At 29.9% G+C, this 26807-nt stretch overlaps 3 protein-coding genes and 1 long non-coding RNA gene across 5 annotated transcripts; 3 read left to right on the forward strand and 1 right to left on the reverse strand.

Moving 5' to 3' along the window:
* Positions 1-312: 312 nt before the first annotated feature.
* LOC135145737 (uncharacterized) lies at positions 313-4652 on the forward strand. Its single transcript, XM_064077886.1, has 9 exons — positions 313-367; positions 469-621; positions 673-827; positions 1234-1335; positions 2239-2448; positions 3148-3264; positions 3362-3487; positions 4213-4429; positions 4487-4652. The coding sequence occupies exons 1-9, from the start codon at positions 342-344 to the stop codon at positions 4629-4631; spliced, it is 1251 nt and encodes a 416-aa protein (XP_063933956.1). The 5' UTR covers positions 313-341; the 3' UTR covers positions 4632-4652.
* Positions 4653-7768: 3116 nt separating this feature from the next.
* Positions 7769-10645, forward strand: LOC135145765 (uncharacterized). 2 transcript variants are annotated; one of them, XM_064077909.1, is made up of 10 exons: positions 7769-7837; positions 7982-8080; positions 8143-8211; positions 8291-8419; positions 9495-9577; positions 9679-9865; positions 9958-10065; positions 10158-10271; positions 10328-10495; positions 10543-10645. In XM_064077909.1, the coding sequence occupies exons 1-9, from the start codon at positions 7783-7785 to the stop codon at positions 10492-10494; spliced, it is 1011 nt and encodes a 336-aa protein (XP_063933979.1). In that variant the 5' UTR covers positions 7769-7782; the 3' UTR covers position 10495; positions 10543-10645. The 2 variants fall into 2 exon arrangements, with proteins under 2 accessions (XP_063933979.1, XP_063933978.1); XM_064077908.1 differs by having other exon boundaries at positions 10561-10645.
* Positions 10646-10872: 227 nt separating this feature from the next.
* Positions 10873-16868, reverse strand: LOC135145769 (uncharacterized). Its single transcript, XM_064077910.1, has 9 exons — positions 16818-16868; positions 16234-16356; positions 16061-16170; positions 15206-15308; positions 15085-15153; positions 11451-11545; positions 11328-11400; positions 10995-11105; positions 10873-10944 (listed from the first exon to the last, which is right to left on the reverse strand). Exons 1-9 carry the CDS (start codon positions 16825-16827, stop codon positions 10883-10885), a joined length of 756 nt encoding a protein of 251 aa, XP_063933980.1. The 5' UTR covers positions 16828-16868; the 3' UTR covers positions 10873-10882.
* A 2974-nt stretch (positions 16869-19842) lies between these two features.
* LOC135145764 (uncharacterized) lies at positions 19843-20948 on the forward strand. The gene is made up of 3 exons (XR_010283555.1): positions 19843-20415; positions 20474-20532; positions 20852-20948. It is a non-coding gene; the product is annotated as an uncharacterized LOC135145764 (long non-coding RNA).
* Positions 20949-26807: the final 5859 nt, after the last annotated feature.

Here is a 26807-nt window from a genome sequence, read left to right on the forward strand (position 1 = left end):
TGTAATAATAAATATAAACTTTAAGGTTAAATAATAACGAAACAAACTGAGACACTTGAAATGGTCACATACAAATTAAAATAGCTGAATAACTAATTAAGAAATTCACGTGGAGGTAACTTTCCACTCCATTTAACACGTGCGGTTTTGGTAATATTAATATTTCTATTTGTAAGGTATAAAAAATAATATATAAATTGGTACGAAAACATCATTAAATCACTCCAGAGTTCTTTTTTTGGTAAAAATTCGTTGACCTCAAATTTTCATATTTAATTCTATCGCCGTGTGCTCATTAACAGATTTGCTCCTTTTGGCTGTGCGTTGTGTTTTTCTAAGCGATGGCGTCTGGCGGTGATACTGAAAGGTTCGTGTTTTATTTACCAAATATTATTAGCTTAAAAAAAAACAGTATTGTACGCTATTTTAATAAATTTCTTATTTCTGCCACTTACGTCATTTTTTTAGGGTTGAAGTAGTAGAAAATGGCCATTCTTCCGGCGATGTTCCCGTAGAAACTGCTCAAGAAGATATGGCTGAGTCTAACTGTGATCAAGTTATTACTAGTTTTGATTTTATGGGTTTAAAAAAACTACTCTTGCATGGGATTTACAGTCACGGGTATCTCTATTATTAACATTTTTCAAAAGAATATTAACATTACTGTTGAAGTTTCGAGAAACCTTCTTTTATACAGCAAAGAGCTATTGTTCCGTGCATTTCGGGCGCTGATGTCATAGCTCAGGCCCAGTCAGGTACGGGTAAAACTGCTACTTTTTCGATCGCAATCCTTCAGCGCATTGACGAAAACCTTAGAAAAACTCAAGGTAACAACATTAATATATATATTACATATCCCTATATTTTAATTGTAAATTTATAATTACATTTAATACACATTTTTTCATAGTTAATCTATACAGTTCCTTAAAATTTTTGTGATTTTTAAATAAAAAAATATTTATATTAATTTTTATGGTCTTATTATGTTAGTTTATATTTAAAAGGTTATATGTTCTTTCTCTAATTATATTTCTGTTATTTTTCCTTTACTGTAACGTATTAAATTTGTTTGCTTAGGTTTAATCTTTTTTATTTACTATTTATTTTTTTGGAGTTAAAACTTTAATCATTTTAGGGTGCTATAACTTTTTTATTTTTGTTTTAATTCCTTCACGCAACTAATTATTAATCGTAGTAAATAAAATTTAATTTTTTTAATTTTTTTTATAGCTCTTGTTTTAGCGCCAACTCGTGAGTTAGCTAATCAAATTCAGTCCGTCGTTTTGGCGCTTGGAAAAGATATGAATATAATAGCTCACGCGTGCATTGGAGGTTTCATACCTTTTTAATATTTTAATTCATCTTTTCAGATTTATTTGAATTCTTTGATATATTTATATATTACGCTTATTAAATTTGTCTGGTTATATATTTTATACAAATGAGGTTTATTTGTAGATCTTTTTTATATTTTTGTTTTAAAAGTTTTTAAATTTTTAGTTTTGGTTGACTTAACATTTTATTTCTTGTTTACTTTACAATAACTTTTCCTTTAAATAATAGTTATCTTTGTTGGCAAATTTTATATACTTAATTTTTTATAATTTATCTTTATAATTCTTTTGTTTGCGTTTCCTACGCATTATATCAATTTTATTAACTAAACCTATGTTTTTATTATTCATTGATTAATATTAATTTTTTTTTAAATGCTTTATTGTTACGTTTTTTTTTTACATATTAGAATTGAAATTCTTGTTGCAAAATATTTTTTTTGTTTTACCGTTCCTTTAATTATCAATTTTCTTTTATTACAATTTAATATTTTTATAAATAGGAGGAACGTTATGTTTTAAAAGTTCTAATTTTCAAGTTTAAATTAAGTTAGACGTAATTGCCTTGCTATTATCAAAATGTAAAAAGTATAAAAAATAAGAGTCTCGTTTTTTTTGAAAGCGCTCATCTCAACGTGCTAAAATCTCTTTAGTATAAGCTACGGTTGATTTTCCTCTATAGCATATCCTTTGCGTTGATATCATTTATAAATCTTTTGTGAGAATTTAAGAAGTAATTATTAATTTTTTTACTTATTCCTATGTTTATTGCTATCTTTATCTTTTTGATTTTACATTTGTTTTCATTTATAAAGTTATAACAAATCATCAACATTTTTTTTTCAATTTAAGTTTTTTTTTTCTTGTTTTTGATTGGATGCGTTTTTTTACTGAAAAATAGGCACTGATTGGAGGAATGACGCTGCTGCTTTTAAAAGCGGAGTTCATGTGGTTGTAGGAACACCTGGCCGCGTGTACGACGTTATTAATAATCGGCGCCTCTTACAATTGGACCATTTGTTGATGTTTGTTTTGGATGAGGCCGACGAGATGTTGTCGCTGGGATTTCGCGATCAAATTAAACAAGTTTATAGTTGTCTTCCTTCCGATGGTAGTAATAAATAATAACATCAAAAAATTTTAAGGAGCGTATAAATAATATGCATTTCTTATAAGAAACTTTATATCTAATTAACTTTATAATAATTATTTCATAAGATAATAATACTTTAAAGGGTGTTTACAGAAGTTATTTTTTAATTTGAAAAGGAATAAAAATAGTTTAATATAAAGTTTCTATTATATAATAACTGTATATATTTATAGCAGAACTTATTAAAGTAATTAAATATATAAGTAGTAAAATTAAAATTAATAGCGTTTAGTAGTAATATTAGTAAATTATTATAAGTTTAATAAGAAAAGTGCAAGGTAAAATCTCTTTAGTATTATTATATGTAAATAAGTTTTGTTTATCCTTATAAGGTATGACGACAAATACTTGAGAAATAATAATACTATAACAAAGTTAGCATGCTTACTTTTTAAAAGTTTATTCTATCAAGGTTAACATTATAATTTCAAATATTAATCAAGAAAACGTAGCAGTTAATGAGTAAATTATATTAACTTTATGGAAACCTTAAAAGCTTATACAAATTTTATTTATAAAAATATATATTTATATAAAAAAATATTGAAAACATATTTTTTTATTTCAAAGATTACTTAAGTAAAGATAATTCATTAATATAAGTTTTTTTTATAAAAGTATATAAGTATTTATTTGCAACTTCTATACTTCTTTTAGGGGTGCAAATTATTCTTCTTTCTGCCACTATCCCTGCAGAAGTTATAGAAGTTACTAAAGCCTTTATGAAGGATCCAATACGTATATTAGTAAAAAAGGATCAACTTACTTTAGAAGGTTCACTTACTATCATTTTTTTACAAAAAAACTGTATAACTTATTATATTAATATACCTTTGTTTATGCTTTTTGCTACCCCATTATACTTTTTTAGGAATTAAACAATATTTTGTTTACTGCGAAAGAGAAGAGTACAAGTTTGAAACTCTTGTGGAGATTTATGAAACCATTACCATCACGAAGGCCGTTATTTTTGTTAATAAACGGCGAACCGTGGATGGTAACACTTTCACTAATAACAAATTACTTTAATTTTATTAGAAATATGTTATAATAATAATTGTTACTAGTTTAATGAAACAATATTATATATTAATAATATAACTTTTTTAATTGTAATCATCTTTTATGGAAATTATTATATTTTGCTTATAATAAAAATTTAAGTTATAATAGTGATAAACCTAGTTTAAATAATATATATTTTGCTTATAATAAATTTGCTGGAGGGAATAATAAAAATTTAAAGAATGAAACACAATATAACTCATAATGCTGTTTACAATTAATGTAAATATTACATGTTTTAACATTTTTATGAAACTTATTTTATTTTTTTTAAAAATAATTGATAACGCTTATTTTTACTTATTATACATCATAAATATCATTATAACTAAATAAACGCTATATCATTTGTATGTATTGTAGTATAAACTGCGTATAATATAAATTTGAATAATTTCTTTTATTATATCTTTATTGTAATAATAAATGTGTTAAGAAGCGTATACATCTCCCTAAACAGTTTTATTCTTTTTTTTTTATATCAACTGGTAATATATGAATCATATGCACTATTTATCATAAAACAGATGGTATTTATTTATAATAAACTTTTTTCAGATAAAGTAATATTGGAAGTAGTTATCTTTTTTTCTCCATTGCTATTACTGTTGCATAGGCGTAAGAGTTGTTAGAAAAGTTTACTTTACAACATTGTAGAACTGGTCCACCGTCTCAGAGCGAAAGATTTCACCGTTGCGGCCATTCACGGCGTCCTTCCAGCGGAGGAGCGAAAAAAAATCATGGATAACTTCCGTTCCGGGCCTACACGTGTCCTTATTACCACCGACTTGCTGGCACGTGGAATTGATGTCCAACACGTGAGCCTCGTTATTAATTATGATTTGCCAACTAATCGAGAAAATTATATTCACAGGTTACTATATAATTTTTTATTACTATTTTTATTATAATTTCTATATAAACTTCATAGAATTGGGCGTTCAGGGCGTTTTGGACGGAAAGGCGTTTCTATTAACTTTGTTACTCGCGATGATCTCGAAGATATGAAGGAATTGGCTAGATTTTATAATACTCAATTGGAAGAGCTTCCAAGTAATATTGCTGATATTGTATAAATAAATATATTTCATTCGGTAGATTACGAGTTTCCACGTGGTTAAGAGCGAGGTACACTGTTTAGCAATGTTTTTTATCCTTTGGGATTATTATTATTTAATACTATTTTAAAAGTATACTTTAAGGAAAATTCTTGCATATTTTTATACAAAAATAACTTCTTACAAGATTTTAGAAATTTGTTAACTATCACAATCTTCAAAAATTGGAGGTTTTCAATAAAAAAAAGTTGAAATTATTTAATTTATTTTTTACACTATATTTTTTTGGGGGGACATGCGGGCGCTTACAAAGCTGGGATTATGTAGACTTGTAGGCAAAGATTTATAGCTTACCCATAACTAAAAAGCTGTATTCGCTCGAGCTATCTCTCAATAAAAGTTATTCTACACTCGGCGCTTGCCTCTTAGAATTAATCGAAAAATCTATTAAATTTTATCTTTAACGAAATTTATAAAAAGTGTAGTGGTTATTTGTTACTTAAGGATAACTTTTATTGAACGCGTACAAAAGTTATATCCGAATTTTATAACTAAGTATAAGCGGCTATTTGGTGGATTTGAAGAGACCTTTAAAGTACTACCTTTTACTAAGCCACCTTCGGTCACATAGTCCCGTACCGCAGAAAAGGCAATTGCGTTTTATATATCTCTTGTCAGTTGGGACGTAGTCTCCTATCTTTAACAAGTTGCTTAACTTGTCCTTTTACGAGCGCTTTCTAGATCCCAGTCCGTCAGGCAGACAATCGGGATAGTAAACCTAGGCGTAGGGGGCCAGTTTCAGCCGTGAGAAGAGGCGTGATAAAATTATTTAACATAAAAATTTCGCTGTTTACTTCTGTCTGTTGTTTAACGCAGAATTAGCAGGGTGGTGCGCCTTAAATACTGTGGGAAGGCAATGTTCTGGAGCGAACCGGTTGTTCCCTGTTAAGTATTTGCAGTTGAGTTTTTCACACACACAGCCTGCTGTTCTTAAGTGTAACGGCAAAATATGCGTATATGACGTTTATTGAAAGAATTACTAATTGTAAGCCCATACTTGAGTCCGAAGGATCAAGTAAATATTAGTTCAAACTGCTTTAAGGCAGCAGATCTGTGGCCTAGAAACCATCGCATCTGTATTCCCCGGGCGTAATGAACATGTTAAAATCTTTAGCAGTTGCCGTAGTATCGGTAACTATTGTTAACAATGTAGCTATCTCCGGAGAGTTGTCTTAGCGCAGAAAAAAGTAGTTACGAGTTTAGCGGAGAATAAGTGTGAGAGGAGTGGGTTTTGACTACTATGATTTTGCTGTTACTTCGAATGTTGTTGAGTTCCGTGGATAATGTTTGTAGTCGTGGAGTACGCTGAATGACCTCCTTTATTCGCTCATTGAGCAAGGGGATCTTAATGCTATAGGAGGCGGTCCTTTCTGCACCTAGCACAGCAAAAATTCTCAGCGCAGCAGCTTAAACTGAGGAGGCAGTAATAACAACGTATAATGCGTTCCAATTCCAGCTCCTCCTTGATTTGCGGGTAATAAGGGACAATTAATGCCCTAAGTCAACGTTAACATCGTCCGCGTATACAGTTAACCTCACACGAAATGGAGTAATACCTTACTTTAGCAAGTCTGCTTTGGTGAAAGTCGAGTTGGTCATAGGTTATAGAACTTTTCCTTAAAAGAGTGAGTAGTAAAAAGTTACATTGTTTATTACGTATAAACGCACTAATAGCGTGGTATTTATAGCCAATTAAAAATTTGCTTACTCAACGGCGTCTCTTTAGCTCAAAAAATATTTTTTTGCGATATTCACGAAGTAGAGTGTTCTCTGGAATTACATAAAAACTGGCGGGTCCTTTTCTTGTAAACAGGGTAGCTCGGTGACGCTAACAGTACCAACTTCCTCATATAAGGCGATATTAACTTTGGTATCTTTCAAGGTAGGCGGTACTAGGTTGCCGGTAAGATTTTGTTGTTATCGGAGGTTATTCTCTTATTAAAGTTGGCGTTATAACTATAATGTGCACTTCTTCGCTCTTTGTATTTACAGCATAACCATGTGTACTTAGTTCTGAATACTTTAACTGTTGCAGCTTTATTTTAACATAGTGCAGCTAAACTTCCTAGCCGCTAACCAAAAAAGGAGTTTATAGTCTGTAAAGCATTTTTTATTTTTGATTTGTCTTTGATTACTTTTATAAGTAGTATATTTCGAGTGACAATTAGAATACGGTTTTGCAGACAAGTTATAAAGCCTTAGAAACGTGCAATTTTTCATTATCCGCTTATCCCAAGTCTTCACCAAGGACTTCACTTTAGAAACAACTGCATTAATAAAAACGCTTACCTGCTCTGTACGGCTGAAAAATAAAAAAATGTATTGAGCTTACCCACACCAAAACCTAAGCATAGTGACTAACCTTGCCATCCCAATAATATGGAGATAACTTTTTTGCAAGGACCATTAGAAAACTCTTAAAATGTAAAAGTTAAAAAATTTCCTTTTGTGACGCGTGCCCTTTTGTTTAGACATCTATATTTAAATGCGTAATACTCAAGAGAACTTTCATTGGTTGACCTTATTAAAATCCAAGAAACAAAATTATGTTTTCAGTACTAAAGTTATATGTTATTCCTACCCAAAAGCAAACATAGAAATATTAACAAAAGAATTCATCTCTTTTTAGTAACCTTTGGAATATATTTGCCAGGTTGATGACTTAGAAGTTCGTAGGAGGAGAACGAGGCGAGGAAGACCAGTAGTAGATCTACAGCACCCATATTGGTCCAAAAACAATTAAAATGCGTAAAGAAAACCTTGCGACCTTAACCCACGACTTATAATTATGTACTACTTTCATGTAAAAACCAGAGTACAGCTTATTCAAAGCACTGGAAAAACTAGGATTTGAAGAACTTATTTCATTGTAATAGATTCTCAATACTAAAAGGGTTAAGATACGAAAAACAGCCTTTTCAGCAACTTGTTCACGCCTTATTAATACACTTTAGTTGTTGTAATATTGGTTACTTTGCTTTTTTGCGTTCATAAAAACAAATGAATGCTCGCACAGAAGCATATATTGCGGTCGAAATGCACATGAAGCGGATTATTGTTTTTTTATCGTGTATTTATTATTCTTTGTACGATAACCTTACATTATAAAATGGATCGTTTTTCTACACGCAAAAATGAATGTGGTGACCTACGCAAAAAATATGGTAAAAGCGGCAATATTACTATTTATCGTTATTTTTTCAAAAATTATTTGTCGAATTTGAATTTTGTAAAACTTTTTAATACTTTTTATTGTGGGTTTAGTATACAAGGTTAGTTTTTATAAGTGCGAATAATGTCTTTTGTAGGGTTTTACGGTTATATAGCCGTGGTTCTCCTTTCACTATTGTCGAATCTGCCATTGGCTGTATATTCTTCCTTCATAAAATGCAAGCGGAATTTAGAAGGTAAATTAGTATAACAAAAATTGGATGAAAGCTATCTTTAACTGTAAACTAATGTTTATAAGAGAGTAAAAACCTTGTTGATCTACTTAAAGACGATTGTAAGTTAGTTTTCGACATTTCAGTGGTATTAGGTTACTATATATAAATACTTATACTAACTCCTTCTAAAATGAGGATCCTTACTTACTATTACCCAAAATTGATACTTAGGGGCTCTTCATATATTGTTTCTTATTATAATCATCACTATCGTCATGTGGTTCCGGAAAACTAAGGCAGTGACAAGTAGAGGACCGATTTTTCTAGCTCACTTGTGCGTATCAATGATGATAGCTATTGGTATACCGAACGAGTTGTTTTAGTATTTAAATAAGTTTTAACCCTTAACTGTTTAAGCGTGAGCGTGGTTAATGGTAGAAGGCGAGGTAAAACTGTCTAAAAAAATTTTTAAACATCATAGAAGAAAGTGCCTTACTTAAATTTGTATACAAGCTTTTTGAAAAGTAGTAAGGTAGAATACCACCTTTATTACTATTAAAAGTCAAAATTAATTTATTATAATAGTTTAAAAATGCTGGAATTTATTTATTATAGATAATGTACTATTTATAAAAAAAATATTACAAGAACTAGCGATGTTTAAGATAAAAGTGAGCCACCCTCAACATCAATATACTATAAAAGCATTTTAATTTTGTACTGTTACTAACTTCTGGCTTGAATCTGTTTAGCCTGAGTTAAATAATTTACTTGTCTGCGTTTTCGATGTAAACTTAGTATTTTAATTAAAGGCTTGTTTGTTAACGTATGACTTTTAGTTACTGTAGACACTTTTGCGAGGCCTAGAAAGTTAAACTTACTTTTAAAATGCCAAAGTTCTAATTTAGTAGAACAAAACTAACTAACTAGCACTTTAGAAATGATAGCTATTTTAATTGTTCTACTAAAGTAGAACGAAAAAAGGAGAAAAGTAGTTATGTTTCTCCCTATCAGCTTGGGCTTTGATCACAGTGATGTTGGCTTAATTGTCATCATTCAAAGGTTTCAATTAGTACTTTTTTTTCCCTATCTATTCCGTAGCATTGTCCTTCCCTTTTTTGGCTTGCTCTCTACCGCTTTCATTAACTAAGAGTTTTTAAATGTCGCGCTATTTAAAGTGTAAACATTTCTATTAAAAATGCAATTTTCTGGTTTCAGTAGTTTTGCCGTTTATTTATCCTGCTATTTTTTTTCTTAAATATTAATATTATAGTAGTTAACTGCTTTATTGTAATATGTTTGAAATTTTAAGTTTATAAAGTCATCTCCAAATTATGGTACTAATAAGTTTGATTTTGTCTTTAAATTTTCACGACTTTTTGTTTTTTTTTTTTAAAGTCATTTAAAATTAATTTGACGTTTATACTTAACTAAGGGATTTCCATATACTACACGAAAAATCAATTAAATGAACTTTCAGAAGATAATAATTTCGAGGCGGAGAAATTAGGCCATTTAGTATTATAATCTATAGATTTTATATTTTTATATTTAAATAAGCTTTTAAAGTTATAGTTATAGAGGCAAGGTAGTATTTTTTCATCCTTTTTTTTGAGTAGATAGGCAGCATTCTTGCGTTTTTCTGCGCCAACTTCTTCTCCGCCATCGCTATTCGAATGAGAATTATTTATGAGAGTTTTACTCTTCTTCTCAATAAAAAGCAAAGTCTAGTATTAAATCATTTCAAGTACTATTATGTCGACTTATTTATATGGACCATGGCTACTCTTCCTAACTTTTTAAGATGTACTATCATAAATTTATATCTTCCTTTCTGAGTTTTATAATAAAATAATTTATGATACCCAATTTTAAGTATAACGTGCATTTGTTAATAGTTGGGGGATACATTCCAAACACGGTCAAAGCGAAGTATGCTATAGCTATCATTCCAATATTTTACTCTATCCTAATTGGCTTTTTTACTTACAAATGCCGTAAAGCGGGTATTTCTATATTATTTAAGCAACTTAATACTCCCACTATCTTATAACTTTACATATTTTCACTCTGTCTTCTTCATATGCCTAACTATAAGCCACTGAATTTTCGGACTTTTACACAAATCTTCGGTCTCTGCTGTATTGCATAATTAACTTCTCTTCTGCGCTTGTGCTCCATTCTGCATCTTACACTGCCCTTGCCGCTGTGGGTTCGCTTTAGGACAATTACAATATTCGTCTTTTAAGGGTTTGTTTGACTATACAGCTTGGCAATTGGCTATCCAATCCACTGCTGTGAACTACACCTTAGACTCAATTCTAGAACTGACCATCGTTGAATTTAACTTAAGAAAAAAAGAACGCGAGAAAACTAAAAGAGTTAACATGGCCACCTCGGCAATTTGGGATTCGCGAGCGGGGATTTATATATAAAGTAAATTTAATAGTACTACTAAGAACTTTTATTACGATCTATTTAAGTGGCTATTCGTAAAACAGGCAGACTGAATTTGAATCTCGAAAAATGTGTATTCCAACAACTACAATTAAAGTTTGATATTGGCTCAATGACTTAAATAAATTGTTATTAACAGTTCTTATTGTTAAAAAAAAACCGAGTTTTACGGAGACACAAACATTTCGAATTAAATTAATTATTAAAATTTGTAACTGATTTCCATATAAATTTAATAAATATATACAAAATTTATTGAACAATATATAAGAAAAATAATAAATGGCAAAAGAGAACGTGAAGAGGAATGTGAAGTGCTGAAGCAAATAAAATTTATAAATCGTAAAGTTTTTTATAATAAATTTATTAAAAATAATCTTCAAACCCATCCAACTTATCTATCTGGCGCGCGTACACGTCCGTTTCAGCTAATAATAATATTAGTAATAATAATTTATGATAGTAATAATAATAATACTCCTTTCCACTTTTATAGTTTTCTTATTTTTCTTCTTTTTATCTTTTTGAGCTTTTTCTTGTCGTTGTCGCTCTTGAAGAACATTATTGACAACCATATAAACCGAACGAACTAGAAAAAAAATAATAATAAATATAAATTATAATAAAAAAATTAAAAAAAAAAAAATAATAATATATATAATAATAATTATAGAAATAATAATAAATTAATATATAATTTATAGAAAACTTAAAAATATAAATATAACAGAGTCATTTTAATAACATATAGATAAGAAAAGTTTATTATTATTATATTTAATATTATTATATTATCCATATTGTTGTTAACCCTCATCGTTATCAAGTTTTTTAAGGATAATACTTAAAAATCGCTCAACAGCCACACTTCCTAGCGCTTGTTCCTAATAATAATAAGAATAGGAAAAATAATAATAAAAATAATAAGTCCTACACAGTACTTTCCGACAACTTGCGCCATTTTTTCACCCAAACTTTCAAAGTCTGCTCTTGTGCGAGGAGCTAAAGATCCAAGCGTAGCTTGAAGATCTTTAGATAAAATAAATATAATAGAGCGGATAGGTTAAAAAATTATTATGAAATTTATATGAAAGTGTAAAGAAGTGCCAAAAAAGCAATAGTCGTTATATTATTATAAATAAAAAGAATAGCTTGCAGTATTTTACAGGTTTTTTTTTTAAAAAGTAAAATTTGTAATGGTTATAAAAATAATATATATATGACACAAATACAATAATATTAATAAATAAATAATGTAATGTTTATAATAAAAAATATATATCATCATAATAAGCAAAGTATAAGTAAAATGAGATATACAAAAACTATATTCAAAACAACTACAAAAGATATTAAACTATACTTAAAAAAGATCAAAAATATAATAATCATAATAAGTAAAAAAAATTATAAGATAAAAATGTTATAAATAACGAATATAATAATAAATAGCAGAAAAAAGTAATTAATAATATAAATGCTTTTTTATATAAAATATTATTATTAATATACAAATGAAATAATAAAAAATAAAAATATTAAAAAATTTTATAATAAGTTTATAAAAGGAAAGAGGAAAAATTTAAAACTTTTCTTTTATTAATAATTTTCTTTCACTTTTTCTAAAGACTTTATTTTACTGAATTTTCCTAAATTTAATTGCTGAAAAAAATTATTTTTATATTTTTATATATAAAAAAGTAATAAAACAAAATGCAAAACTTCTATATACCAAATAAACATTATCTTCTTTTTAATAAAGTAAAAAATACATAAAGTGTATTGTAATATAAAAAAGCAAATGAAAAAATAAAGTTATATATAAAAATTTACAAAAACTTTATTAATATTTTTATTAATACTATTTTAGTACTTTCTTAACTTTTCAAAGGAAATTTAAAGTTTAGTTAATAAAATGTTGTAATACGAAATTTTTATTTACTTTTACATAAAAGTAATAAAAATTGTAATGAATTAGTGATAAAAACATTTTATTTCCTTTATACTTCTAAGTAATTTTTTTTTTACTTTTAATATATGTTTTATTAATATAGAATAAAAAATAAATATTTATATTTTTTAAGTATTTATATTAAACTAAAGTTATGAAAAAAATTTAAAATAGAAGTTCATTTTAATATATTTATCTAAAAAAAAATAAACAAACAAAATTTTAATAAATATATAAAAAAATATAAAACATTAAAAAACAAAATAAAATTTTGTTATTATTTTCTAATACTTGTTGATTTATATTTTTTTTTTGGACATCATAAAGTTTTTGTATACAAATTAATAAATATTAATTTATTATAATAAATTCCCTATTAAAAAGTAAAAACAAAAAAATAAGCCTTATAATTATGAGTAATTTATTTAATAGTATAGGAAAAAAAAATTATAAATAACTTTTAAAAAATGTAAAAAATATTATTATTAATAATAATTAATAATACACTAAGGTATATAATAACAAACTTTTATATTTTTTATTAATATAAAAAGTTTCGAATAATAAATTTATAAAAAAATTAAAAATTATATTAATAAGAAATAATGCACTTTGATAAAGTAAAAAAAAAAAAAATAAGTATAGCTTTATATAATAGTTAATAAAACTTTAATAAATTTATTATAATAGAGGTTAAGAAGATTATTATTATTATAAAAAATAATAAGATATTATAGAAAATTTAAAAATAATAATAATAAATAAAAACTTTCGGTAGAAAACTATATATAACGCAACTATATTGTAAAAGTTTCAAATAATAAAGTTTTATTTTTAATAACGATCATTAATAAAGCAAGCAACATACAAAATTTATATAAATATGTAAAATAATGATAATATTTATTTATACAAAAAAGGGATATAAAAGTTAATATACTAAAAATAAACAATAACATTTACTATAAATACTTTTATGGCAATTAATAAGTAAATAAATATATAACTTTTTTTTTAATAATAAATAAAAGTTTAGTTTAATAATGTGTTTCATATCTACAATAATCATAAAGTAAAATATTAATCTAAAAATAAAAAAAATTGGCTTGACTAACTTTAATACTTTTATAACAAAACTCATTAGCTATTGATAGTAGATAATAGATAACTTTTATGATGAACATAAATATAAATATACTCATAAACTTTATTATAAAATATACTTAGATATATAAAAATAATAAAATACAAAACTCATAAGCTTTAATAGTAAATCACAATAAAACTTTTATTAGTATTATTAATTTAAAAAAATTTAATACTTTTATATATAATAATAATAATAACTTATGAAAACTCATGAATTTATATAATATATATATAAACTCTGCAAACAATTATTCTTAAATATAATAATTAATAAAAATCATTAATATAATTTACATAAAAAAATAAACTTTTTAAATTTTTCTACAAAATAATTTTTAAAAACTCATAAATATAACCAATAATACAAACTTTTTATAAAACTTATTATAATAATAATAAATGACCTAAGCAACAAACTTTAAATATTATTATTAATATTTGTAATAATCAATAGAAACTCATATAACCTTTAGTTATAACAATATAAAACTTTCTAAACTTTTATAATTAATATTTATTATTTTGAAAAATATTTAAATAACTACAAACCTTATAAAATTCTACTATTCATAATATTAGTTAAAAAAAATTAATACTTTATTAATATTTTTTTTAAAAGATTAAAAATGCATAAACTTTTTTAATACTTTATAAAGACGTCTGAAAACTCTAATAATAAAAACAAAATAACAAACTTTTATTATTTTTATTAATAATAATAATTTATAGAAACGCATAAACTTTAATAATATATAGAAAAAAATTTTAAGTATAAAAGTAATAAATATAATAACGATTAATAAAAGTAAGAAACTTATAATACTGTTTTTAATAAATAATAATAATAAAGCAAACTTTAAAGAAAAACACAATAATAATATGCAGCAATTTAAAAAAAAGGTTATAAAAACAAACTTAACGGTACTATTATAATAAAAAGAGTAATATAAGAAATAGGGATGTTCATGTAAAAGAGATCTAATATTACTTTAATAATAAAATAAATATAAAAAAAAATAATTATAAGAAAGTTTATATACTATAGTAATTATAATAAAAAAAAGTATTTAGTGAGTTTTTTATGAATATTTAACAATAACAAATAATAAAACTATAATAAAGCATAATTAATAATAGTTATTAAGTAAGGCAGTAGTAATAAAGTTATAAAATAAAATAAAATATAATGAAGCATAATAACTAATAACTAAAAGCATATAGTAATAATAAGTAAAAAAAAATACTAATATGGAAGTAGAGTATTAAATAAAAATAATAGAAATTTTATAATTAAAATTAATATAATGAAAATAATAAATTTTATAACATAAAGTAAAAAATAATATAATTTTTAATTTTTATAATAATTTTCAAAAATTTATAATACATTAAAAAAACAAAGTGAACTCATAATATGCAGTGACTTTTTAAAAAAGTAACACAATTAAATTGAAAAGATATTTAATACCAACAGATTCTCGAGAATTATTTGAGACGCTTGAGGGCCCCTTAGAAACAAAATTGATATCAGTCGCATCTGCAATAATTATAATAATAATAATGATAATAATGGTAATAATAATAATAACGTTCAAACAAATCATTAATAACGCTAATATCGGCCTCTCTAGAAAGTTCTTCACTTTTTTTTAAGGCCACCTCCGCTTGAGCTTCGTATCGTTTATATAATTCCTATTACATATAAAAAAAGGCGATAAGCACGTGACACTTTCAGAATCCACGTGCGTCTAAATATTAATAATTAGTTGAAGGCTCGTGTAGTCCGCGAGATAGCGGCACACGTGATTGTTTGTTACTCTTGCTAAACAAGGTTTTCATTAGAGGTAACTTTATATAATATTTACGTTTTACTGCAGCTTACTAAAGAAAGACAGCCCAACTTATTCGTGTAAAGAAACATTATAGTGTCAAAAATCATACTAAACGCACTATAGTTAACGATATAAAACACGTGATCAACACGTGATCAACGCACTGAAAAACAACTAAGCAATTAGTAGCAAATTCATTATTATTTCATATTATACTTTTAAAAAAGTAATAAGATATTTAAAAATATAATAAAGTAGAAAAAACTAGAAAAAATTAAAATAGACTTCACATAATATATTTAGGGTAGAGGTTTCCGAGAATAAAAATATTCAAAAAGTATATATATGATAGACACTCGCACAGGTTGCATACTATCTAGAAAATTATCTTGCAATAAACACGTGGATATAAATTCAAATGGCGGGCGTCTTTAAACGTTGTAATTGGTTAAAAACTCCAAATTACGCTTACTAGCAAGTAATTAGGTGGTTTATAAGGATTTTTCTTTTATAAATTAAACTTTTCATAGCAATATAAATAATTATAAACAGTTAATTTTAAAATTTTAAATTTTCACTCAAAAATCTTCTATTAAATGGAAGCTAGTGTACTTCTTTTTTTCTTTTCTTTTCCTCTTCTTCTTCTTGTTTTTTTTGTTGAGCCAAAAATCGTTTTGCTTTTTTCTCGGAGATTCCAGATATGGGATTATAAGAAACTTTTTCTATTAGTTTTAGTATATAACTTTTGAATGTTAAAAATAATATCATAATTAGTATTATGTAACCATTCTTTTCTTTTTGAGCTTCAGTATCTAACGCATGTTCTTCTTCACTATCAGCGTCCCAATCCTCTTTGATGCTTTCAAGATCCTCGTCTGAAAATGCTTGAGCAGCATCAAAACTTTCATCTTTTAATTATATAATAAATTTTTAATTAATTTTACTAAGTACAGTCTTAAAAAGTAAAAAAGATTAAAGACGGTAAAAATTAATTTTAAACCATGAAAAATTTTATTAATAAAAAAAAAGGAAAAAAATAAAGAAAGGAAGTTACACTTTCTTCATTTACTCTAAAGTTATAATAAAAGTACGTAACGAAATCCTGCATAGTAAATAAATTTTTTAGTGTTTAACTTTTTTCTCTATTTAAAAATAAACCCCTACTTAATATCATCTAAATAATTTCAGTAACGTCAAAAAGGTCATATTAAACTAATATTAAGTTAATAATTATATAATAAATAAAATTTCACCACTCCCATTAAGGTATATATAAGTAAAATCTGAAGGTTTTTATAACAGAAAAAACCAATCATAAATAAGTTAGATATAATAATTACTAAAAATTGTAATAATATGTAAAACATACCCCAGTCCATGGCAATATAACTATTTTAAGTACAATTGCTTGAAGTAAAACTAAAAAATGCTGACTAAATATAGCTTACTTACGGCTCGACCGAAAGAAGATTCCGGTGACCACGTGAGCATTCTAAAAAACAGGCGCGATATGCTCCTTTAAGATGCCTTTACTTCTCAACAAAGTTAAAGTTCGAGTGTAAAGTATTTTGGTTAAATTTATACTTTTAATTGTTTACTTAATTCTGAGTTAATTCTAGTAGTAGACTTACGTAAACAAATTTAATAAATGAACTCTAAGGGTTTTGACATGTTTAGGCTTCAGTACTTTTAGGAAAACTACAAGGCAACTCTGGTTTTTATATGTTTTCCCACTTTTTGGTAAGAAATTTCTTATTAGTTTTAAAAATATTCAGTCTTATTCTCATCTTTATGGGAAATGAGATGAAATATTACCCTTTTTTATTATAAAATGTATAATAATATAGGGAATATTAAAATTTAATAAAGCTTATCTAACAATTTAAAACTAACTCAAAACATTGTTAAAAATACTAAAATGAAACAGTTATAATTGGATTGTACGAATTTTTAACATATCCAAAAAGCATATTTTTGCATATATTATAAACAAATAAGTATTTATTCTAACTTGTATTTCACTGTTTATCTTTGTTAACAGTAAAAAGCAATTTTTAAACTAATTTTTTTGGATTATCTGCTTTACAATACTCAAGTCACCATATAATTTTTATATTAAGCCATTTGCTTTCAAAAACTATGTTACTTTGCAAGGCATATACACTATCATTCAAAACTGTTTCTACGTTCAAAATTTTTTCTTAAAAGTTCTATAACGATTTAACTATATTTTAATTGGTTATTTTGTTCCCTTATATATATACAAGCTTAGAGCGAGATCCATTTAATATAGTTTGTATTAGAGGAATTGCTTTCTTACTTAAGTCTTTGTCGCTTATTAAAGTTTAAGTGTCGATTAAAACGATTTTGCACTAGGCTCCCCTTCGTGCAAAATTGTTTCAATCTTAATACGAAATTTTCATGATCACTCCATCATAGGAAGTTTTTTTTAAAGCTTTTGTTTGACTATAAAGGATAGCTTATTTAGAGACCTTACTTTAAAAATGCGTATACTTTCAGTCGATAAAGATAATGATGTAAAACGTTTTTTAGATCAAGGCAAGCCTTACATTGAAATCGCTCATAAGGGGCGCGGGATGTATATAATACTAGTAAACAACACTCTAGTATCTCCTACTCTCAAACGACACAATCGTCGCTCAATACAAACAGTGCTAATATTGTTTTAAAAAAACAGAATTGCTTTATTCTATTAGTAAAAGTCAGAGGACAGTTTTACTAATATATATTTTGGTAATTGATTAAATGTGAATTCCGATGGTTGAGGCTTGTCCGTTATTTATGTACAAAATTCTGAACTTCGAAATAATATAACTTACGCCCTCCTACAGAGACTTTTCTGATGTCTATTATATGTTTATGTTTTTTTTTATTCATATATTTTTCCTAGTTTAACTTCAATTTACATAGTCTGTTTTGTAGTAATAAAAAAAAATCTTAATAATATATTCGCTCAGTTATGTTTGGAGTATGAAAGCTTTGTTTAACAGTTTTTTTTACGTAGTTCATGCTTTAAGTCATATCAAATTTTTTCCCTTTTAAGTCTTTAGTTAAGCGTTCTTCACTTCCTTGTTAGTGTTAAAAATTACTCTGAATTGTTAATAAGGGCGTAACTCGGTTAGTATGTTTATGCGATAAATCTGTTTTAGTAAAGGGTTCGTTAACGAGTCTATAGTGTTAACCATTTTGTTAAAAACCTAAGATAGAGGTAACATTTAACCTGCTACAGGGCGTTAGTCAGCTTTTGGTTTTTGCCAGGTTTAAGAGTAGTTGTTTCCAAACGTGCTTCTCTAACCTAATTTTAGTTATTCAGCTCTTGCAACCCTGCGACTCTCCGAGTACAAGGTAACTCTCAAACAGGGCTTCAATTAGGACGTTACCACGTTGCAATAAGCTTCACAGTTAAGTGTCATGATTCTGTTAGAGTTTTATTGGCTAAATTTTACTTAACACCAATGTAGACCTCTTTGGAAAGTAGAGAGAGAAATCCCCCGATAAAGAGGTTTTTGCATTCACGTTGTGATTCTACCTTCGGATGGCAACCCATTGACTGCCTAGCTCGAAACCATCGGGCAGCCGCCGAGTTTAACACAAAGGCTGAACGCGAGTTTTGTTGATAGACAATCTTTTTCGTGATCTTTTACTAGATTGAACCTGGCGAACCAAACAGGAATCGTTACGTCCATGAAGAGCACACATACCTTGGCGAAGGATCGGTCAAGACCAATTTTTATTCAAGCATTTTTTTTATAATTATTCGATTTTTGTTGTATAACGCTTTCCTTTACGATATTATATGCCCCATAGTGGTGCGATAATTTTTCTTATCAGTTAAAAGGCATCCCTGTAGAAAAGTTATCAAACTTGAGGGACTTTTGATAATAAGATTGAAGTCCTCGTCAAGGTGGTGTTGCTTAATGATTGCGCATAAATTTTGCAGTATACTTTTTAAGGGATGCCTCTGTGTCGCGATAGTAAGGTTACTGTTTCGGGGAAGTTTTTTTTTGTTTCATTTAGTATTTTTTTTTTATCGTTAAGTATATAAAGTTACTTTAATTTTATAGTAATGCTTTATTATCAAATATTTTAGCTTCATTAAAGTTAAGTTACTTAGTTGTTAAATATAGTGTTAATTAAATATATTGCTTAGATTTTAGTCATTACGGCTTTAGAGCTTGTGGTTCTTTTTTTTTAAGTGTAATTTAGTGTTTCGGTTGCCGTAACGACCCTCTTTTTGGAAATCTTTTTCAAGTTTAATAACTTAAGTTTAAAGAAAGCGGTTCTCCGGTAAAATATGTCTTCTTATGCATTATACTTTAAGAATGTAAGTTTACGTTTACACTTTGTTGCTTTGAACTGTGCATACGGTAAAATTTAATTATTGATTAGTCTCATAATTTCATATTATCTTTTATTACCAGCGGTAATTCTAAACGTTTTATTCAGCTTATGATAGTTTGAGGTTAAGATTACTGTACTGTTAGAGCCAATCGCAGGTGTAGATTTCGTGTTTTAGAACAGGATGGGTGTTTTTACTTTTAAAGTAGTTAAGTAGTCACTTTCGAGTTCATCCTTTTATTTTCTTGAGTTTACTTAATTGGATTCAAGGGGTTAAATTGCAATTTGTTACTTTAACATCTTTACCTATTTTTCCTTGGTAAATTAAGGGTTCATTTATGTATTCTTTATCATTTCTTCGCTATTTATGTTCAAAAATTTAATTCAACGGAAAATAGAAATAGTAATTTATCAGAAATGACACAATTTTTAGTCCACTTCAAACCAGGAGTGCTGTACGCATTGGCTGCATCTTGTTATCTCTTAGAGTATTCAAAATCTCGTCCTTGTATCGTTTGTAAACTTTTAGTCGGACTTTAGTTAAAAAGAAATAAGCTTCGTTTAATACTACATATAATGCTGCAATACTTAAGCGACTGGGCTCCCTTGTAAGATTCCGTGACTTTGCTTTCAGTAATAATTAGCTTTTCTACTTTGACCTTTTAGCACGGAGAGGGAGACGTACCGTTTTTTATATTCGAAGAATTGTCGAAGTAACTCAAGAAGTTAAGTTAAAATTTCCATAATTACTAGTATAGTTCTTCTACTTTTATTTCTTAATTCATAATCGTGCTCTGCGTAACATTCTGGAGGAATTAAATTTTCCTAATTCTTAAATTGTTAAACTCTCGCGGGTTTACGGGGGGCCGTCCTTTAAGTTTTGTTCAACCCTTACCTACAATCTTTTAAACAAACTATAAAGCTTGTGCTTTATACTTAAATTTAATAAATTTTGTTTTCAATGAATTTATTTATAATAAAGCATTAATGTGGATCTTAAAACATCCGTGAAATATTCATGACTTGTTATTTTTTAAACTACAGATGACTTCAAAACGATCTTTACCAGTTACACTACAATACTTACTTTTTGTGTTAAACTGGAAGACATAGAAAAATAGTTAAAAGTAGCATCCATTTCCGCAGTTTGCCTTATCCCAGCGCTAATGGCCTATATAATAAAAGTGGAAAAAAAAATATGGGCTCGACTTTTTTTCCAATTTTTTTTTTATGCTACGATCTTCACCTTTAACTGCATTTTCGGTATTTCTCCTAGGAAGGGATTGAAATACGGGTTCCAAATAGGGAATTTCCTGTTGGGCTCAGGAAAGCAAACATTTTTCCCTCTTAACTGCGTTTTACGTTTCATTTTTTAAAATTATAGCGATTTATATATATTTCCATCTTTTCAGAAAATTGAGGGCAAACGTGCTCACTAGTGTTATTCCTCCCAAGGATCATTTCTGGAACAAAGACGCAACTAACTCGGACCCCAGTCTTTTGGCTTTTCTTTTTATTAACAAACTGTGCAGATGCTCGGTAATATCGAGCGCAATCTGCTTAAACTCCCAAATAATTTATATTATTAAGTTAAACCGTATTCAGTTTCGTCAGATTATTTCACAAAAAACTTTCTACATGTGTTAAAGGTATAAAAAACTGTAATTGTGGGCTTAACGTACGTCGCGGTGCCTGTGAAAGCGTGCGCCTTTCCAGGGTTCGTGTGTAAGTTCTTGAAAACTCTGGTAGTTTGCATACCACTAACACGTTCAAAAGAGGCTGAAGTTGCATTTCGGAAAAAAGACTTCAAGCCATTCCAAACCCTGGTCGTCATGTAACGTGTTGTCCCGCACGACATGAGGTGCGCCTGTAATTAGCCGCAGGAGCTTGTTTTTCTGCGTCTGGAGGGATGCAATCGTCGACGGTTTATCATACGCCCAAAAGATGCGTAGGCCGTAATAGGGTTCACGCCTATTTTATAAAGGGACATTTTATTGAGCTGGGACATAGTGTTTTTAGCATACAGCAGCGGGTGGAGTGCGTGAATTGCTGCTTTGGCCTTAATCGTAACAAGCTCTACGCGTTGCTTCCAGGTTAGTCCCTTATCGATGATGACACCCAAATATTTACCTGAGAGTCCCAAGGGAGATTAACACTTTTGAGGGTTAGGGGCGGGGATAGCATGATGCAGCTTCTTGAGATGAAGATTGCTTTGCACTTCGTTCCATTAATGTTTACTCCCTACTGCCGACCGGTTTGGAAAAGGTTTCCAAATAACGCTGCAGGTGTTGCCTTAATAATGAGAAGCTCCTTGAGGACTCGTAAACTCTGTGTCAGTGGCACAGAGCGTAACGCGTGTGTGAGGGTTCGCAGGTTGATATATGCTTGTATAACGCGAAGAGTAGGGGTGAGAGCAGAGAGACTTGCGGAAAACTAGCTGTCAGTCGGCGGTATGGCGATATCGCAGCCCCAACACTCACTCGAAAGGTGCGTACGCGTAGGAACTATGCAAGTACGCTGTAGAGGGCTAACGGAGTACCTAATGTGCGTAGTTTGCGTAGGAGATCCTCGTGCCATACGCCACCAAAGGCCTTTTCAACATCAAGAATAGGACGCCTCTGGATTTCTTTAAATTAAAGTTCCGAGTTGTCCACTCCACAAAGTGCAAAAGCTGTTGTGTCGCCGAGTGGCCTCTACGAAATCCGAATTGGATTTCGGGAAGCACTTTTTTGTGTGCTTCTACAAACTTTTCCAGTCTGTGTAGTAGAACCACATCCACGGTTTCGCCCACCGCTGAAAGAAAGTTAATGGGGCGATATTTTCTGGGGTGCGCTGAAGCCCGCGGGGTCCTAGATAGCCTCACGACAGTGTCCTTATTCCATCGCGTTGGGAAGGAGTCAATCGACATTGCAGAAGTTGCAGGGTAGGAGGGCTGGTTAATCGGCACCAGTGGCAGCTTTTATAGCATTTCGTTCGTAATACCATTGGGACAGGGAGCTATCTGTCCTGAAAGCGCAGTAACTATATCAGTAATTTCATCAGGTGAGCTCCCTTTAATAAGTCCGCCAATAATAATCGGGCGTCCTGCGGTGTATCGCCTTCGTCCCTTTCCGCCATTATAACTCCATTATAAGTGGCGGAGGTAATGTGTGACGACGGTTTTTAATACCTTTGGCGAAGCGCAAAAAGGTGGTGGGCCTTCCTCGGTCGCTACAGACATGTCCTGAAGTTTCGCCTCTCAAGATTATTGTGAAAGGAGGCCAGCTCCTTTCTAGTGTGTGGGTGTAGACGGTTTAGAATCAATTAGTCCTCGGGGTTTTGTGTAACCGGCGACGTTGACGAATAAGACTCATCAAATAATCGGGTGGAAGGCCACAGCGATACGCGACTTCAAGGTTGGTTGTCGGGGCAGCACGATTACTCCAGTGAACCCTTAACAGTATCCACTACATCTTCCAATAGAAAGGGAGCCGGAGGAAAAGATGGATCGGGGATAACAATGCTTCAACCGCAGATGTAAATTTTGTCTAGACCGTGAATGACTGTGTCCAGAGTTTCGTTGTAGTCTTATCATCGCCTAGCTCCAATAAGACGGGCAGGCGGTCCGGTGAGAGCTCATACAACCTGCGATTGATACCGGATAGTGTATGTCTTTAAAAGGGCTATGTCGAGGACGTCTGAAGTGCCCCTTTTTGCCATGTGAGTAGGCCGTTGAGGTGCCAGCACGCGAATGTTGTGTTGGCCCGCGTATATCACAAGAATTTTCCCGTTCGAATTTTCAACTCGACTATTCCAAGCAGCGCTAAGTAGGGAGGTTTATAGAGGGATATCCCGTCAGTCGGACTCTTGTAAACCAGGTTCAGGTGGATTCTCACGGCCTCCACGCCTTTAGGTTTAGGAGTGCAATCGGATAGTGCGGAAGATTTCCCCGCATCAGAATAGTTCTACTCCACCTTCGCGTCTGTCAAGACGGTCAAGGCAGTACGTTGTATAGTTGTAGAGTACAAGCCGATCTCCCGCTTTCAAATGCGTCTCGCTTAACAACGCGGCATCCACATCTTCACTCTGCAACAGTTGCAGCAGTTCGTACTTTCTTACAGTGCACACAGTTGGCATTCCACTTCAAGAGTTTCAGTTGGCGTAAAGGATATGTTTTAACAACCATTTGCGGTCGTCAGGTTGTTAATCGCTCGAAGAAATGTTTCAAGAGCAGTTGCGAGTGGTGCCAGTATCTCGCCCATGGGATTCGGAGCAATAGGTCTTCGTTGTTGAGCGGGTTGCAGTGCATAAGGCTGTCCTACCATGACTGCAAAAGAGATCGTAGGCGTTACTGGTTGCATTTCCGTGGGTCGTTGACGTGTCGGAGGCGGAGAAACGATTTTTCGAGGATATTTTAAACACCCTTTGTAATTTGCAGTGTGTACCTCGCCAAAGTTAGCGCATTTGGCGAGTAATTCTTGGGATTTCTCACATTGAATCGTTAGAAGGTTTCCCCACACTTGACGCAGCGTGGAGTGATGGCATAGTTCTGTGCGCTAGGGCCCAAGCGCTGACAGCGGTGACACTGCCCCATGCGTTGCGAAGTGGTTCAACGCTTATTTGCAGATGACATAATGACCAATGCGAAGGCTGCAGGTCCTTCCTTCTTCGGCAGGTGTAAAAGAACCAGTGGCAGTGACCGCTTTATGCAATTCTCGCGTTTGGGCGGGCTGTAGAAAGTAATGCAATGCGAAGGGGTGAAGCCCCGTGTGCAAGTAGCGCCGTTTCAATATCGATTATAGGTAGATCGGTGTAAAGACCTCGAAGAACGAGCTTGGTGGGATGTCCTTCAGTAACTGGTAGTAGTAGGGTTGCCAAGAGCGCACCCGTAGTAGTGCTACTATTCTAGCCCTCGACAGTTGACGGCAAGAGGTGGATATCGCCGCGGAGTTCACGGGGGTGGGGACCTTTGCGCCCTGAGCGTTCAGGGGTTCCATTAACGTAGGCAACATTTTCTTCTCAACGACGATAGGGGGCGCAGTGTCTCTATAAGTCGTGTCTGCTTCCGTTCTATCCTATTTTGGTTGGATTAATGGTTGTTGGGGTGGTGAGAGCAATTTTAAGTTTATATCGCTCTTATTATTACAACTAAAATTACTAATTTCCTTATTATTATTACTTTATATTGATATTAGTATTATCATGGTTATTATCATGACTGTTACTTATATTTAAGAGTTTGCTACTGTTTTTATTACTTTTATTAATAAAATTATGAATAATATTATCACTTTTGAGGGTATTTCATGTAGCTCACTATCTTCCAAAATGTCCTCTTTTAATGACCAAAGTTTGTCTTGAAGGCGCAGCGCAGAAAAAGAATTATTATATGATTACTTTATGTTCAAAAAGTTCTTTGCGCCTTTTTAGCGTTTTTCCAGAATTTTTTTTATTTTCCAGCTTATTAATTATTGCCTGTAAGAATCCTTATTCATTTTTCAAAGCTGGGTTGGCAGCCAACAAGTTGAGATCTTGATGTTTAGTTTGTGGATGAAGAACCCATTATAACCGCTTAAAAGGAAATTAATAAATATATATATGGAGTACCGTTGTGAAAATAATAACATTAAGTAGTATTTTAAGCGTAGTTGAGAGATGGAAGGAAAAGTCTAGAGGCCCTTAAAGTCCATGCACATCGTAATAAATACAAATATTTCTTTGGTTTACTTATGGACTACAACTGCTTTTTTTTTGCATTATATTAAAAAAAAGTCTGAACACTATAAAGTAAAATGTCTTTTTTTTTGTTACAAAAATAAAAATTATTAAGTTTAAAAAAAACTTAAATCTGTTGCGATAGTTAATTTTTCAATAGAAACTGTTCAGACTTTTTGGTAAAAATTATCTTTTTTAGACATACTATCTTTATCTTTAATACAAATTGTATTGGTATTATTAAAATTATCGAGCTATGAAGAAAATCTTTTAGGGCTACAGTGTAAAAATATCACTGTAAAAAACTTATAGTTTCATTCTTCGCAAATTTATAGGAAAGCACTTGTGTATCGTCACAAAATAGTTTCATCTTTTATAAAGGCTCTTTAATTGTGCTTTGGTATTATCTTTAACTTTTAGGCGTATAGTTGATTATTAAATTGTGTTGAACTCTGAATGAAACTCGCCTGCTAACTAAAACCCTTTTTCAAAGTATCTGCTACTGCCTTTTTATGGACAATGGTTTAACATAATAATAAACGACGTGGCCGTTTTTATAGTTTTGGGCATTACAAGGGCTGAATATAATACTTAAAGGGCTCTTTTTAAGGTAATGACTAAGCGAATTAGCTTGTCTTATGTATTTTTGTTGGTTTTAAAAATTTTTTCATGTTTAGATAAACAATTTTTTTTAAGGTAAATCTTACCTATTTTTTTAAATTAACGTAGTTTACGTCCGTTCGCTTATGTTGCTTGGATTTTTACATGTATGTAGAACAATTGCCTTTAATCAAAAGTAACCTGAAAGCTTTTCTAGATGTTTCCGCTTTAAGTACCAGCAGTTCCACCTCCAAAAAAAAGGAAAAAAATTTATCTTTTTTTTTTCAATATTTCTTATCTGTAAACTGTTGCTTCTTCCTTTCACCCTATTGGTCCACCCCTCTTTATCCGACACCCTTCAACACTCTTCAACTAAAAAAATTTCAAATCGAACCGAGTCGTTCCCGATTTTTTTTTCTACATAAATTTTAAAAAAAATTTAAACATTTACGAAAAGTTTTGGAGTTCTGCTTACAAGCGCTTTCCTTTAGGGCCTATTTGGTTTTGTTGTAAACGTAAACACTTTCGAGTTTTATCATGTTCTTAGGTATTTTCCGAAACCGTTAACTACAATTTTAAGTGTACTTACGTCTCCCTAACTATAAATATATATAGAATACTTATCTGATAAAAAGATAAAAACTTCGAAAGGTCTTAGTTATGCCATCTTAAAGGAACAAGGATTTTCTTTTGACGAAATTTCGAT

The sequence above is a fragment of the Zophobas morio genome, unplaced genomic scaffold (genome assembly GCF_036711695.1).
Source record: "Zophobas morio isolate AGI-343-1 ecotype UQ-CSIRO unplaced genomic scaffold, CSIRO_AGI_Zmor_V1 ptg000179l, whole genome shotgun sequence".
Lineage (NCBI taxonomy): Eukaryota > Metazoa > Arthropoda > Insecta > Coleoptera > Tenebrionidae > Zophobas > Zophobas morio.

Coding starts and splice junctions, on each gene's coding strand:
- LOC135145737 (XM_064077886.1), top strand. CDS start 342: ATGGCGTCTGGCGGTGATACTGAAAG. Junction 368..468: donor TCTGGCGGTGATACTGAAAG/GTTCGTGTTTTA, acceptor TCATTTTTTTAG/GGTTGAAGTAGTAGAAAATG. Junction 3,265..3,361: donor GGATCAACTTACTTTAGAAG/GTTCACTTACTA, acceptor ATACTTTTTTAG/GAATTAAACAATATTTTGTT.
- LOC135145765 (XM_064077909.1), top strand. CDS start 7,783: ATGGATCGTTTTTCTACACGCAAAAATGAATGTGGTGACCTACGCAAA. Junction 7,838..7,981: donor TGACCTACGCAAAAAATATG/GTAAAAGCGGCA, acceptor TGTCTTTTGTAG/GGTTTTACGGTTATATAGCC. Junction 10,272..10,327: donor CACTGCCCTTGCCGCTGTGG/GTTCGCTTTAGG, acceptor TTGACTATACAG/CTTGGCAATTGGCTATCCAA.
- LOC135145769 (XM_064077910.1), bottom strand. Junction 16,171..16,233: donor AGCTCAAAAAGAAAAGAATG/GTTACATAATAC, acceptor TAAAACTAATAG/AAAAAGTTTCTTATAATCCC. Junction 15,154..15,205: donor TATTAATGATTTGTTTGAAC/GTTATTATTATT, acceptor TAATTATTGCAG/ATGCGACTGATATCAATTTT.